The sequence below is a fragment of the Simochromis diagramma genome, unplaced genomic scaffold (genome assembly GCF_900408965.1).
Source record: "Simochromis diagramma unplaced genomic scaffold, fSimDia1.1 OVJJ01000216.1, whole genome shotgun sequence".
Classification (NCBI taxonomy): domain Eukaryota; kingdom Metazoa; phylum Chordata; class Actinopteri; order Cichliformes; family Cichlidae; genus Simochromis; species Simochromis diagramma.
Window position 1 is genome coordinate 19,874,179 of NW_024386883.1, and position 16,007 is coordinate 19,890,185.

At 42.3% G+C, this 16,007-nt stretch overlaps 2 protein-coding genes across 6 annotated transcripts in view; one reads left to right on the forward strand and one right to left on the reverse strand.

Moving 5' to 3' along the window:
- LOC120734041 overlaps nucleotides 1–16,007 on the reverse strand; it is a 299,153-nt gene that overhangs the window by 176,220 nt on the left and 106,926 nt on the right. The window lies entirely within an intron of this gene.
- The window catches only part of LOC120734028 (glutamate receptor 1-like), a 103,112-nt gene that overhangs the window by 38,067 nt on the left and 49,038 nt on the right, over nucleotides 1–16,007 (forward strand). For all 5 annotated transcript variants that reach the window (XM_040032585.1, XM_040032586.1, XM_040032587.1 and 2 more), the window contains exon 3: nucleotides 4,492–4,731. In XM_040032585.1, the coding sequence (XP_039888519.1) occupies nucleotides 4,492–4,731 (240 nt within the window). The remainder of the gene's footprint in view (nucleotides 1–4,491; nucleotides 4,732–16,007) is intronic.

The window sequence follows — 16,007 nt, forward strand, 5'->3', positions numbered from 1 at the left end:
TCTGACTGCAAGCATGTCTTCACACCGCTATTCAACACTCTGCAGGCTGATTTTTAATCCCTACAAAGCTGAAAAAAGATTGTTGTGTTGCTGTGCATTTAATCTCAAACTCTTTGAAATCATTGACCGGGTCAAGAAAGAGTCTCACGTTTGACATTTCTCCTGATTACTTACTTACAAAAGGAAAAATAGTTACACTGACGACAACCACATTTGGTATTTTATGCAACGGTTTATAAAAGGCAATATAGAACTCATTAAAAAAAGAATATTTATATATTTAAAGAGACAAAATATGACATGAATTTTAAATCATTATGGAAAAAAACAGCACCAACTGAGCTCATTAAATCAACAAAGACAGCTATTTATGTAATGCTACATAAATTAGAAACCACTTCATTGGCTAATCCCATAGGTTAAACATCTGGACTCCCATCACGTTGGCTTTAATTTAAACACAACTAACTACAAAGCTTCCCAAGGCTCGCAGCATCTGTCGACTCTGTGCTGCCCGACCCCCTCTGATGAAGGACCCGCCTGTCGTCCCAGTTGGACAGCAGCGCTAATGCTAAGAGACAGATACCTCGTTAGCACTGATAGCATTTGCCTGAGGGTAAACATCTATTGTTAGCATGATAGCATGGCCCCACAGGGGATGGTTATTTCCAGTGTGAGTCTGCTAAGGGTAGATGGTCTTGCTGTTAGCATGTTAGCGCTGGCCTCAGGGATCTGCACCAAGGACACACACACATTCACAAAGAAAGTAGACGAGGACATCTGTCAGCACATATGTGTCTGATCTAATACTGATTCCTTGATTAGCAGTTTGGCAGCGATTTAGCAAACTTAGAACCAAACAACCAAACAAACAAAAAAACAGATGAATAAGTACATTTCAGCAGTTTGATTTTAAAAGAGTTTTGGTCAGTCTGTGGACCATTTATTAAGAATTTTTCTCAGGAGAAACAAAAGCATATTGAATCAACAGCTCCACGGCTGGAAGAAAAACTGAAGAACCTATTAATTAACAGTTGTTCTCTGAATTTGAATGCATCCGAATAGCTTTACTTCCAGTGTGGGTGGGTGAGACAACCTGGAGATTTAACCATATTTGCTTTATATCTGTAAATGTATAGCGATTACACAAGCTTATAGGTCAATTACTGCCAAAAGAGGGGTTGATGTTTCACTAACCTGACGCACCAGATGTTTGTTATGCAGAACCATCTGGAAGGTCATCATCGTAAACTGTTTAGAAAAAGGCCAACACTAAAAAATAGGTTACTGAATTACAAACAGATGTCTGTTGCCGTGTATGAACTTTTGAACTCTCACTGTTTTTAACTTTGACACATAACATCAATGAACCACTACCAGAGGAACCAGCATGGCAACAAAGTTCAGCTGAAACTCAAACAGTAGATTGGCCAAATGCTGTAGCCCCAATCAACTGATAGGTCAGATGGTTTCCTTTTACACTTGGAGAAGCTGAATGTCATACAGGGTTTAATATTTATGCATTTGGGTCTCAGGTTTTCACTTGATCAGTGTCAGCGCCATAGACAAAAGCCTGTAATGATTAAATACTCTCCAGCTCTGACAAACAGTCATGTCCTGGTCGTTGTGTCCTTGGGCAAGACACTTCACCTACCGCCTACTGGTGTTGGCCAGAGGGGCCGATGGCGCGATATGGCAGCCTGGCTTCTGTCAGTCTGTCCCAGGGCAGCTGTGGCTACAACTGTAGCTGCCTCCACCAGTGTGTGAATGTGAGAGTGAATGAATAGTGGCATTGTAAAGCACTTTGGGTGTCTTGAAAAGCGCTATATAAATCCAATCCATTATTATTATCATTATCATTATGTCAGGAAGAAAGCTTGAAGTTAATAACCATCACACCTAAAGCACCTCTATAGCTACCAATGTAGGAAGACCAAGTACTGGGTCCAAGTGCTTAGCTTGAAGTTGAGTGTACTGGCAGTTATGCTTTGTGAATGAGCCAAAACATTAAAAGAAGTGAGAAGTGCATAGCACTGAGCTTCTTGCAGACCTAACTTAGATTGTAAATCTGCTGAGTTACACGCCCTGTTAGCAGCAGCACTCCCCGATGGCAGTCGTCTCTCTCCCGATTAGTGTCAAAAGCCTTCCAACTCCCCAGATTCCAATCAAATCAGGCCTCAAAGGGATGCATATGAACAAGCCTGAACTATGGAGGCAACCAAAGGTCCATCACCAAGCTGGTACAAAAGGGGTCATGATGCATTCACAGTTTTGTGCAGTCTGTACCTTTGCAGATCAGGACTGATCTGGCAGCGAGAGAGGGAGTGTAACAAAACATTGGCACAGGTGGTTTTAATATTGCTGCTCACTGGTGTAGATGCTTCCTTCTTTCCTTCTTTCCTCTCAGGTTTTACTTGTTTTAGCCTAAATGGGGATTTTTCTGGGTGATGACACACAAATATGGACATGTTTTGATTCAGTCTAAATCCGGGAGGACCATAAAATGAGCCAGTGATTTACAGAATGACTTTTGGAGCCTCAGCAGTGAGTATTATTTTGTCTTAAGACTTAATCCCTGACTGTGAAGGATCTCAGAGTAATTTGATTAGAGCTATTGTGTGTACGGGGATTTAGCATGTGGGAGCGCTTTGTGTGAAACAGGAAGCTGCTCTTCATCAGCTACACAGCGGCAGATAAGTCAGCTGCAGAGATGATGTCTGTTTACCATGAAGATAAGGACACTTTATCATCTGTTAGCTTATTACCACATGGAGATTGGGCTGTTCTGTGTTGATGGGAGGAAGAAAACTCACTGGAAGCGCTGATAAAACAATAAACATGCATGAAAAATGGCAGAGTTCAGCATATTCAGAAGTGTTCATGTTTGTTTGAAGAAGACTGTTAAAAATGCCAAAGAAAGGCGACCCAAATGTGACAAGATAACGCTAAGAAGAAGGAAAAACAGCTGTCACGGTTTTGCACCATTAAGTCAAAATGAAGCACAGTGTGACTGAGGAGTCATAATAAAGTGTACGAGCTAGATTTTACTCGTGGATTGTTTGCTGACCTGGATTTATGGACAACTGGAGCTTAAAAGCAAGACAGACAATGAGACAAATGGCATTATTAGAGAGAGAGAGAGTAAGTGCGAGGGAAGAGAACGGGAGGCGAGCGAGAGGCCAGAGGATGGAGGCAGATGACGAGGTTTTTACTGTTGATGTCACGCTGGTTTGCAAACAGCCAGTGAACTCACAGGTCACAGGAAGGTAGGCATTACTATGAGCACCGGCACTCTGTAACCTCCGGCCGAAGGCACAGAAGCAAAATGAAGCAGATGTGGGATGAGAGAGACAGCTGGCCTTTAAAGGGACAGTTCACCCCAAACACTCTGGTCTGTAGTGTTTTTCATTCACTTCTGTTTATTCTGGATTGTTTTGATGTGAGATGCCCAGTTTGTCAGAGATGTCTGTCTTCTCTTGAATGTAATTGAACTAAATGGTATTCCCTTGTGGGACGAAAATTTAAAATGGCGGCGTTGCTGTCTCTTTCCAGAAATCGTGACCCAGTAAGTAAAAAAAACAAACTCCATAAACCTTCAGGAGCAGCGTCGTGTTAGAAGGTTTTTCCTTCTGCTGAGAAACGTTTCTGTTACTACGTCTAACGAAAGACTCGTGGCTGTGACCATGTGACAGGATGTAAACATTATTACTTTCCTCTGATGTTAGCTAGCAACACAGTTTTTTTGTTGTAGTTGGTGATGTAAATAATGGAATAATGGCCTGTTTTATTTTTGAGTAAATGTGTCAGAAAAGACACAAATGCTGGGGCACTGAAGATAACAATAAGAGTCCACTGATTAATATTCAGCAACAAAAAGGAAGAGAAATGCTAACGACAATGACATTATCACTTGCGACTGATTATTCTGCAGAACCTCTACATTCTTAGTTATCATGTAACTACATGTAACCCCTTTACCGCATACGCCGTTACCTTCCACGGCGACCACGTCGACCTGATGTGTGGTCATATTTCTCAGGAGGTGCACGTCAGGTTCTGTGGAAGGTTAAGGGTAGATTTCCCACTGAAGTCTAAATCAGGTCACATGTTTTGAGCAAAGTTTAGTTTCATTAAACAAAAGAAAAGAAAAGATGTGGGAGTGGGGTGTTGGGGCAATAACCCACTGCCCCCCATCCTTCCAAGGCCCATGGTCTGAGTCAAATTTGTTCCCCTTTTCAGATCTTGGTATATTAAACATCGTCAGTATGTTGGAGTCATATCTAACCACGTCTATGTGTTTAATGTTACTTCAGTTATATGAGCTGTAAAGATTGATTTTGTCAGACATGTAATAAACACACTTGTGGAAACTTTGTTCCAGTAGATGTTGGGATTTGTTAGTTTGGCTCCAAACGGCAGATGGACCAAAGCATTCAAAAATGATCTAAATAAACATTAATGAAACCCTCTTGTTCTGTGTTTCTGTACCAGTCTGCTCACAGTTCTCTAAGGGAGTGTACGCCATCATGGGTCTGTACGACCGGCGGACGGTCAACATGCTGATGTCCTTCTGCGGGTCTCTGCACGTCTGCTTCGTCACGCCGTCCTTCCCCGTGCAGACCAACAACCAGTTCGTCCTGCAGCTGCGGCCCCAGCTGCAGGAGCCCCTCATGGCCCTGCTCGAGCACTTCTACTGGACCAGGTTCGTCTACATGTACAGCTCTGAATCAGGTGAGGACGCCAGCATGCAGCACAAATGGTTTCTCTGTATCAAGCTTCGTGTTGGAGTGCCTGTTCAGCAAGCAGTGCAACATTACTCCTGAGCAAAGTGTGCGGGTCTGAGGAGGGGGCGGGGTTAAAGAGCACGTGTTTGTTCGTTCTCGATGTTCTCAGACTCTTTAGTCTGAGGGGAGAACTGAAAGTAAGAGAAACCTGGATTTAGAAATCAATTTGTTGTAATGTTAACGTGATGCTCTCGGTGGGTATAAAAACAAAAAGATTATTTTATTTCATTACAAAACCAAAGCTTTAGAAATGACAAACAATGAGTTACAGTAACATTGCAGTAAGTCTGACGTTTTCTCATGTCAGCAAACAGAAAAAGGGGCAAATATGTCTGGTTGGTCTGACACTGAAGCATTCAGGGTCAGCATATCCAGGATAGAGAAACAAGAAGAAGCTGGTTGTCAACTCGATGAATTAACGCAGACCTTATCGTTCTGACCAAACGCAAACACGGACGGGTCCACTGGCAGCAGATTTCATAAAAGAAGATCAATCTGTGATATTAGCAAAATATGTGAGACATCAATCAACAGTCAAAGCAGCAGTGTGTGAGTGTGCGTGACGAGGGAAGTGTTGTACGGCGTTTTATTTTTAACAGTCAGGAAGGAAAGAGCTCAGTGTGCTCAATGAAAGCTAATAGGCTAATCGCTTTCACGGCGCTATCATCCAGGCACGTGGCGCCATGGCTGTAATTACAGATGTGTATTCCAGTAAATCAGCGTGTCGCTCCGATGGCTTCTTCTGATGTGTGACACAGTTTCACACTCCGCCTTCTAGCTGCAGCTGCGTGCGCTTTTAGGAGAAGATCACTGCAGATGCTTGCAGCCTCGTCCTCAGGCTCTGCATTCATACAGACAAAGACTTTAGACCATCTGAAACTGTAGACGTGACAATAGTGAACAACGTCTGCCACGTGTGCAATTTCAGCTGATCATAACGAGCTGCAAAAAAAGGACACGTCTCTGTGGTTGACTTCAGGCTGCTGAACATGAACTCAGTGTTTGTCTGACTACTGAAAGATTCACTTGTGCAGACACAAACTTTGGATTGTGTCCTGAAAACTTCACCTCCAGCTCTTTGGTTCAAGCAAACAACAACCTTTGGAGAATTGACCAAAAAAGGTCTGTTAGCTTGGTCGGCCTCCCTCCCTCCTGCGCCGGGCCGAGTGTCCCCCCGCAGCCCGTGATCTGTTATAGTCCATTTGGCAGTCGGCAGCAGACTGTCTAATCTTATTGCCTCTTTTACATCTACCCGGGAAGTGTTATTGTAAGTCTATGTGGTGTAATAGTGCATGGCTGTCTGCCTCGGCAGTGCAGTCTGTCTGATGTTATTGCTCCTCGACATCTGCTGAGGACACTGGCTGTCTGTTGGAGGCAGAGGGGATTTCCTGAGGCCGAGCGCCTCCAGCTCAGCTCTGATTTACGTCCACTCTCAGCGTCTGGACAAACAGGAGGGTCCCTGCTGGGGATGAAATGGAACAGTCAATCAACACTCAGGCTTCAGTCAGACTGCAGTAATAGTTTAAGTAGTTAGAAATAAAAATGGTTTTCAGAAATCCGAATTCACTCGTTCGTTTCTTTTTGACTTCAGGCTCAATTATTTACTCTTTAGAAATGTGTGAAAAAGAGGAGAATCAGACTGAAGGACTGGATACTGCAACTGGAAGAATTCTCAAAGTGTCTGAAACGAATGACTTAACCAGCCTTTTCCATAAAATACAGATTTAAATACTACAAAGCCCTGCGACAGGCCGGGGCCTGTCCAGGGTCTACCCCACCTCTCACTCCATGCCAGCTGGGATAAGCTCCACCCCTCCCCAACCATGACAACCCTGAATTGAAAAAGCAGAAGAAAATGGATGGCTAAGCAGCAGTGGACTGAAATGGTTCTGACTAATTCAAATTCATGTGACAGAAAAACTGAAAAGAAAGGTTAGAGAGGAAAAGTTGGATTTTATGTTATAAGAAATCTGGACTAAGGTAAAGACTGAATTTAAAAAGTTGGCCTGGAGTAAAGTTATGTGAGGAAACTGGAATGACCTTTCACATGAGAGAAAAAGCTTCTGTGCAAGCGTGCTCTCCTTCTCCCTATTTTTCCTGCCTCGTTCTTTCCTCTTCCTTTCCTCTCTTCGTCGTCTTGTTACTTCTCATTACTCCGTCTCTTCTTCTGTTCCTGCTCTCTGTACGCTCAGCTTGTACCTCTCAGTAAACGCAGTGTTGAGAGCCTATTTTCTGCTTGGCTGCTGGTGGACGACTCACAGCCACAGGCTCAGCTCTGCCTATTTAGTGTGTGTGTGTGTGTGTGTGTGTGTGTGTGTGTGTGTGTACACCACAAACACATGTGTACGACTTCACTAACCTCGCCATTTATTACATAAATGAACTTGCCGGCGTGTTCGAACCTTATTCAACACATGGACAGATAAAAAGTTATCAAACCTGACTCATCCCATAATTGTCTCTCTGTGTTGTTGCCATGGATACAGACTTACAGATGTGAGAGCCTGCTGAAAGCAGAGTAGTTACAGTGAAGTGTTTTCAGCCCTCCATCATTTCATCCTCCTCTGAGCCCTGCCCTCCTCGTCTCCTTTCACCTTTTCCTCCTTCAGTCTGACATTTCCTGTCCTTCCATGTTGTAAAGGTTGTTTTTTTCACTCTCATTTGAAGGATTTTTAGGAATGTTTTCTTTGTCTCTGTCGAGGATCTGAAGATGTTTTCACTTTTTTCTAGTGAGGAAAACCACAAAGATCTATGAGCTGTAGCTCTGCAGAGTCCGACCTGCACTCCTTCCATTTAGACAGATTTCCACCCGCCCTCGCTGGCGAAGGACCAATCACAGCCGCTGATCTCATACAGGGCTGATTTGATTTGATGGCCACATGTAACCATACACAGCAGAATGTTATTTACTCAGTTTGATACAGCACGAGTGAACATGTTTTAAATGTCTGAGAGAACTTCAATAAGCTGATCAGAGTAACCCACATGGAAAAGAAATAGAAAAACCTTATAAAAGACTTGCATCAGATGTGGCCTACTTCATATAGTGAATCATAGAAGGCTTATACGATTTACTCATGAAAGTGGCCACTTTCTCATTACTTTCATATATTGTTTTAGTAAGTAATAATAATAATGGATTGCATTTATACAGCGCTTTTCAATTCCACTATTCATTCACACACTGGTGGAGGCAGCTACAGTTGTAGCCCTGGGGCAGACTGACAGAAGCGAGGCTGGCATATCACGCCATCGGCCCCTCTGGCCATCACCAGTAGGGTAAAGTGTCTTGCCCAAGGACACAACGACCAGGACAGAGAGCCCAGGGATCGAACCGGCAACCTTCCGGCTACAGATGCGCTTCACAACCCCCTGAGCCACGGTCGCCCCAAGTATCCAAAAACATCCAAGTTTCATTTATATAATTTTTCAAGGGATCTTATATCTGTTTTCACTCTTGTATGCTTTTCATGCAAGTTTCACCAAAGACAGAAACAAACTTTATAGGATTTATATAAATCTTTTCCATGTGGAAAACGCTGCTGAGACTGTGGAGAAGAAAGAGCTACGACTGCACAGCTGTCCGTCCTTCTTTGTTCCTTCATTTCTCCTCCAGCAGAACATTTGATTCAATTTTCTTTTTATTTGATCCCTGTTGATAGTTTCTAAACACACATACTTAGTTCTGTTAAATATTGTTTCACTGTTAGATTATACAGATGATAAGTACTTTTTCTGATAAGTCAAAAACAGCGCCAGCTAAACTGGAAGAAGTTGATGTGTCAGATATAAAAACTTGAGGAATGAAGTCGCAGATACTGACAGTAGAAACGGGTTTCTTTTGAAGGAGGGCTGGGCTCTGATTGTTGCACTCCGGTGGAGATGGTCGGTTAATATTCGGGTCCTCTCACTGAGACCATTTTTTTCCTGTGGGCTCATTCAAGGTAAAAATCCTTGACCTGAGACAATAAACGTTTCCTCTCCTGTGTTCTCTGAACTGTCCAGAGGATCAAGAAAGCTTTTACATGTTCCTTTCATCTTGTGCTGCTTCTTTATTTTTTTCTATTTTCTCATCTTTTTGCTCACCAACGACGTGGTTAAAGCGGACGGCGGGGAGCTGCGTCCACTTATTAAAAGAGAAAAAAAGCTGGACATATGGACGGGCAGCAGCTGTAAAGAAAATAAACCAGGGAGAGGAAATGAGCAGTCTCTGTGTAATTGAACATGAAACTCTGTGTCTGTGTGTCGTTGACATAACTGTTGCCGCATCGCCAGTTTAATATCCAACACACACACAAATATGTGCACTTTCATGCACCAGCACACACATTACAGGCTGAGGCAGCAGAGAAAGAGAGCGCTGCTTCTTCTTCTCTGCTGGAGTAAAAATAAGTGTTTTTATGACAGCTTTTTTTTTATCTACTTTTGCAAACTGAGGGAGAGACGAGCGCAGAGTTCAGACTGTGACAGCCAACAAATGTTAACACTTGGTAGTGAGCACCACGCAGACAGTAATGCTGAGTCATGCAGTCGCATTTATTCTTAAACTAAAATATTTCTGTCTTACTTCCTGTTGTTTCCTCAGAGTGGAGCAGCTGTTAGCACAGTGTTGACCTCAAGCTAGCCTTCCAGTTTTGTTGGTTAGTGTTAGCTAAGACTTGTTTGACATAACCAGACTGCAGAACTTCATCATTCATGTGATTGTGTATTTGTGCTCCAGAGCACAGCCAGTATTTGTGGCTCTTTCGTCGGCTCGATTTTCCACCGCAGCCACCGGACCTGGGTCGGAGACAGGAGCGTACGATCGTGTTGGTTTACAATGACAAACAGATGTTGCAGTCGTTTGAAAACTAAAGACTTTGTGGAAAAAACAGGAAACATTTTGAGTTCTTCTCTTGCTGTATCAGCTCTTATTATCTGCCAGGATTGTCTGAGTGGCGCCAGCTATAGTTCAGGAGAATACTGCACCTTAATTTTGGGTTAGGGGCTGTGTGATGATGGTAGGGCGGGTGTTTTATCCCTGGACTGGTTCCGTTTTTGCTCCTCCCCTCTCTCTTCTTTGTTTTTTTCTATTCCTGAGTTTTTCTTCTGAAATATCTGGTTTTGCTTTCCTCATATTTTCTCACCTCATCTTTCTCCATCACCTGGTTTTATTCTTTCTGTCCTCATCTTTACTTCCTGTTTATCACTTGTTTAGAGGTAAATGATATGCAGGCATCATATTATAAAAGGGCAGATTAGAGTCTATGATTTTAAAAATCATTACACCTGTTTTTATCCCTGCTTTCGTTCGCTCTTTTATTTGAGTCTTCTGTCTCTCACTATTGTTCTCTCTCCGTCCTCAGCAGTGACTGACACTTGGCCTGTCAGCGTGGGTGTCTTGCTGTATGTCTAATTGAAGGTTGTGCATTATCATTAACACACTTGACTTGTGGAGCTGAGCCTGTGCAGCAGCTGTAAACACTGACAGTGTATGGGCTTTAATGAACAGCTACCTTTCAGAGGAGATGCATAATTTCTTTCAGATAGTAGCAATTATGGTCAACATATCTGCTGATGTCCATTTTTAACACATCCCTATGAGGAAGAGGTGAAGTGAAAGAAACATTTGGGTCCTTTATTTAAGTAAAACAGGCAAGAACACAATAGGAAGGCTCTCTGACAGTAGTTATTCTGCAGGAAGCTATGAATTATTTCAGTATTAATACTGATACATCGATGTGTTGGCAGGAATTTACTGTTTCCTGAAGTAGAACAGGCTGGTATTGATTTTTTTTAGCCTTGTTTGTGACTCTTGGATGTCTCCAGTTGTTGGTATGTTGTTGGCTATCAGTAGGAAGCCCGACTCCAGCCCCTGGTTGGCCTTGTGTTGATTTCATAGCTTGGTTTTGGCCCTTTGTTCAGCCAGTACTCACCCCTTGCTTGTTATTAGTTTTAATATATATATATTATTGTTCGGCCTTGGTTTGCCTAATATTTTCCCTTGGTGGTGCCTTTTTATTCCTCAGTTGGCCTGGTATTGTTTATTGGTATCTTAGGTCACCGGTTACCCTGGTGTTATTCCACTGGTCCAGTGATTCCATCATGGATGATTATCTAATGGTGTAGCTGAAGCTATGATGAAATCATTTCTGGGATCAAGAGGCATGGAAGTGCTGCTCCAACAGCAGGGATTTAGTCCCATGCAAACCAAGCATTAAGTGGGATTGATGGATGGATTTATTCATGTTTGTCATGACATGTGTCAGATCAATAATCTTCCTCTGGAAGATATTTTGTATTTCTCTTTCCTTTTTTTCCCTCATGCCTGAAACTTTAGGTGTCTTGCAGTTTGAGCCAGTTTAAATCAATTATTTGATTTATAAGAGTTTTATTCTTAAAGTATGTAGGTGTGTAAAAATATTCTTGGGAAAGTGTTGGTGTTTACTTTGCAGAACCCAGTTTGAAAGCAATTAAAACTGACATTATCTAACCTGCTGAGTCAAAGAGGACTAGAGAAGTTTTGGAGCTCAGCACTTGATCTTCATCCATCAGATGTTAGCACTGAATTGCCTTTTGTCCCCCTGTTGAAACTAATGTTCCCATGTATCACACACACACACACACACACACACACACACACACACACACACACACACACACACACACACACACACACACACACAGCGAGTCTGCTGATTGTAACGACGTCTAATCTTCTGCTCTGAGTGTGAGACACTGAGGTAATAACGCTGGAGGAGGTGTTGCTGCGCACGTGTCACAGTATCTTTGAAGTCTCTTTTTCAGTGTGTCTCTCTCTGCTCTTTGAAGTCTATCTGAATTCTGCTGACTTGTCTTTTGAACACTGTGTGTGTGTGTGTGTGTGTGTGTGTGTGTGTGTGTGTGTGTGTGTGTGTGTGTGTGTGTGTACTGTAAAATGCTGATATGATTACTCTGCGTGTTGACTCATTGCGTTTTTAAACACAGAGCAGAAAACTCCCTGTTAGGTTGTAGAAACACACTACAAGACATGTGAAGATGCACTAATTGAGAATTTGAATGATTTTATTTTTGCCGGCTGAGAGGCAGAGGAGCGGGGGGTGAGTAAGCAGTAACAGGGTCACTGGTAGGAAAAGTGCAGTGATATAGAAAAGGTTTTGATTCTTTTGAGCAGGAAAACCAGCACAGTGATCTAATACCTTTCCCTCCATTTGAAAAGGGGATGCTAGCTTCACATCGAATACACCCCAGAGCATTTTTCACACATGCACTGCAGCCCTGTGCTGGGTTTACTGCTACTGTGAGACTGTTGTACAGTAGCTGCTTTTTCAGCTGCCAGCCTGCTACTGCAGTAGTCCTGAGCGCTGCCTCCTGCACTCGCCATCCAGGCAGCTCCCTCACCTTAACCACAGTTGATTAGAACTGGATCATTTTCTGCTTTGTGCTGTGGGCAAAATCACAGGCTTGTTCTCCTGAAATTGTTCTATCCTTTCAAGACCCTGAAAGGTTTAAAGGGGATGTTGAAAAAGTAGGTCACGCGGCAGAAATAGGTGCAAAAACATTTAGTAGCAAGCTGTGTCAAGCATTCAATCCACTATACTTATGGCTGTGAGCATCACCTGCATGGACGCTGACGCTCACACAAGTAAGAAAGGGACACAAAGAACCAGAATACAAACAGGTAACAAAGCTGAAGGTGATCCTGTTTCCTGTTAACATACAGTTTAAATGTGGTGATGTGCAAATATTACATATGTACACAATACGTTCATATATATATACTGCAGAAAACCTATTTTACTCATTGATTCTCTCGCCCCAGTCGCTCCACGCCCAGGACATTTTCACACATACCTGTTTTCACACCAGTTGATTTGACCAGCTGATTCCCAGCAGACACTGATGAAGCACAGACGAGAAAGAAGAAATCAATCAATATCGAACTGAGTCTGATGTGATTATAAAGTCCAAACAGCTTAGCATTAGCTTCAAGACTTTCTTCCAAACCATCATCTTTAATATAAAGCAGTTTCTCAGAGACTTTGTAAAACTGTGCAGCAAATATGAGAAAACACTGGGATTCAGATATTCCTGAGTCTGGGATTAAAAACAGAATCATGGGATAGCTTTGCTACGCTCACAAATTATGTCCCAGTCTTCAGTTCCTGTGTAAATGTATGACCAAAACTATTCACAAAGGGCAGCCCTGGTGGATTGCAGCACCCAGTGGGCTGGTCTGGGTATCATGACCATCTCTATGGTTTACAGAGAATGTCAGAAATGAGAAACTATGCAGTGAGCTGCAGTTGTCTGTGACAAAATGCCATAATGGTGTTAGAGAACAGGCCAATGGAGACTCAAATAACTAAATATAGCCAAAGTATGCAGAAGAGCATCTCTGAGAGCACAACACATCAAACCTTGAAGCTGGTGGGCAGCAGCAAAAGACCACACTGGGTGCCATTCCTGTCAGCTAAGCAATTGTAATTATGGGGATAATTTATTTGCACACTCTGGGATCATTAGTAGCAACTGAGCATCATTAAAAACCACAGCCTGAGTACCATTTCTGTCCAGCCCTTAGTGACCACAGTGGACCAACCTTCTGTGGTTGATCTTCAGTGTTATGAAGATCAGATCTGTAGCAAATATATGAGGTTTTTATATCAATATGGAGCAAAATCTAGAAGGAATATTTCCAGCACTTAGTTGAATTACAATAGAATGAGTACTAGCAAGTGTTTGTCCTGCCTCTCTCCCATCAACCCACCTGTCCCTGAGCCTGGATTTCAGGGGGAAAGTTGTCTGATTGTTGGAGCTTTCTCTGTATCATTGTAGTCTTTACTACGTGCACTGAGGCGACTGCTTTTGTGATTTACCACTATATTTCTAAAATGTCATTGAATTGAAAATCACATCCAGTATGTATCTTCCAGGTTTGATCCCGAGGCCAGCTGGTGTATCATGTTTCTTTGACCATTGACTGTTTAAGGTCAGGCTTCTCTGCTTAAATAATATATCACAGCACAGAAGATGAAGCAGTGTGCGAGATAAGAGAGTCTGTGCTGCTCTGAATAAGCTTCTCAGGTATTATCCTGGATACTTCAACACCATCACAGACATTGATTTATTTTCTCAGTCAAATGCGATCTCTTAAACAAAAATAAAATCGCATCTGTGGCGTCTCCATGTGAAGCAGCTTTTTGAAGTGGCACACGGGTCAAGTCCAGCCTGAGGCAGACAGCAGACTAGGGCTGCCACGATTAGTCGACTAGTCACGATTACGTGGACTATCAAAATCGTCGACGACTGATTTAATCGTCGACGCGTCGGTTTGAAGCTTTGTAAGATCCTAAAAGACGCAGGAATAAGTAGCAGGATTTAAGAGTGTAATAACGGACTGAAACAGAAGATGGCAGCACTGCATGTACAAGGATGCCAGCTGCCGTTAAACCCCGAAGAAGAAGAAGCTGTGTCCCAGAATTCATAGCGCAGCCCAGCTCAGTTTCCAACAATGGCGGCAGCTAGTTAGTTTTAATATTACTCTTATTATTCTTTCTGGGTCACAAAATAAACGTTTAACATATTTTCAGGCGAGAATGTAGCTGTGTAAACCTCAAATATCTGCTCAGTTTATCAAGACACCACATATTTTCAAAAGCGCTCCGACGTTTTCGGAGACGTCTGTTACCCACTAGCTCGATAGCTAGCCGGGGGCTAGGTCACTAGCGCCGTGAGAACACCGGACTCCCGGCAAATCGTTTTCAAACCCACCGCCGTCTTTCACTACTCAGGTTAAACATATATATAAGTCACTTAGATAACTTAAAAATGTTATTGTTTGGCTTTTTTCAGTATTTTATTTGTTCCTGAGTAAATCGGTTTGGCTGAGATTAAAGTTATAGTTTTTACACAGCTGAATAAACGTCAAGCAGACAGCTGATTATCAGAAGTGTGAGATGCTCCAGAATTTACTCCGGTGTCCTGTTAGATTTTAGATAGCAAGGAGTTTATTAAACTTCACCGAAACAATCTGCAAATTTCATTACAATTTAATAAACTATCATCTTGTCTTTATTTTCAGTTAGCACAGACCTTAAACACTTAAAGCTGTAAGCTAATGATAGTTATATAAGAGCAGATGCTGCTGGTAAATAAGCTGTACGTTTTACGTCCAATGGATGATGATCTGATTAGTCGACTATCAAAATAATCGTTTGTGGCAGCCCAACAGCAGACATCACATGAGGCTGATTCCGCTAACCCCCCCCCCCCCCCCCCAAAAAAAAAAACAAAAAAACAAAAACAAAAACAAAAAAACTACAAAACAGTTTGACATTCAGTCAGAGGAGCCACTGCCTCTTCAAATCCAGTCCTCAGCAGCTGACATGAAAACATATCTCTGCATTCGTTCGGCAGTTTGAAGCAAAGCGTCTTTGAAAAGTAATCCGTCAGGCTGACAAACGGCAACAAGAGCTGGAGAAAAGATATCTTCCAACAAAGATCAAAGGAAGCAGAGATCATTTCTAAGTAAAGAGAAAGGTCACTCTATAATACAGCTGGGATGAGTTTCAGAGTCAGACTCTCCGGGTAAACTGTTGGACTGCTGCAGGTTTACACAAATATATTGTATTCAACGTAGGACAATTATTCTGAAGGTCATAAACACTGTATCTCATATCAACATGAAAACATACTCAACAAATCCTCTTCAGAATAATCATACTTGATTGAGATTCGAGTTAATGTGGACTTTTGATGCAGTCTGAATCTGGAAACACTCTGTACTTCCTTTTAGCTGGGTCACCGTTGTAATTCAGTGATAACTGCCTACCAGCAGCTAAACATATGGGATAGATAACAAATAATGAGGCTCATTCAATGAGCTGATAACATTTCAAACAAGTGACTCAGTGATGATATCTCCCACTCACTCAAACTTTTCTCATAATATTTCTCATTATAAGTTTTGTTTTTGAGACCTGGCTCTCAAAAAAAAAGTAAAAAACTTCTTAGTCATAATTACGACATACAATGTGCTAATGAAAAATAAGTTTTATTGTCTTGCTCTGAATTAAAGTTGTAAAAGTCAGAGACAGTTTTCAATGAGTCCGCTGATCTTAATCACTACCTCAAACGTCTGTTACTCGTCTACTTTTCAAGTTGCAGGTCTGCAAGTTGTGAAGCTGAAAATCAGTTTGATGGTCAAAACAATTTCTGCCTTGTGAAAACCCCGGATTTGGT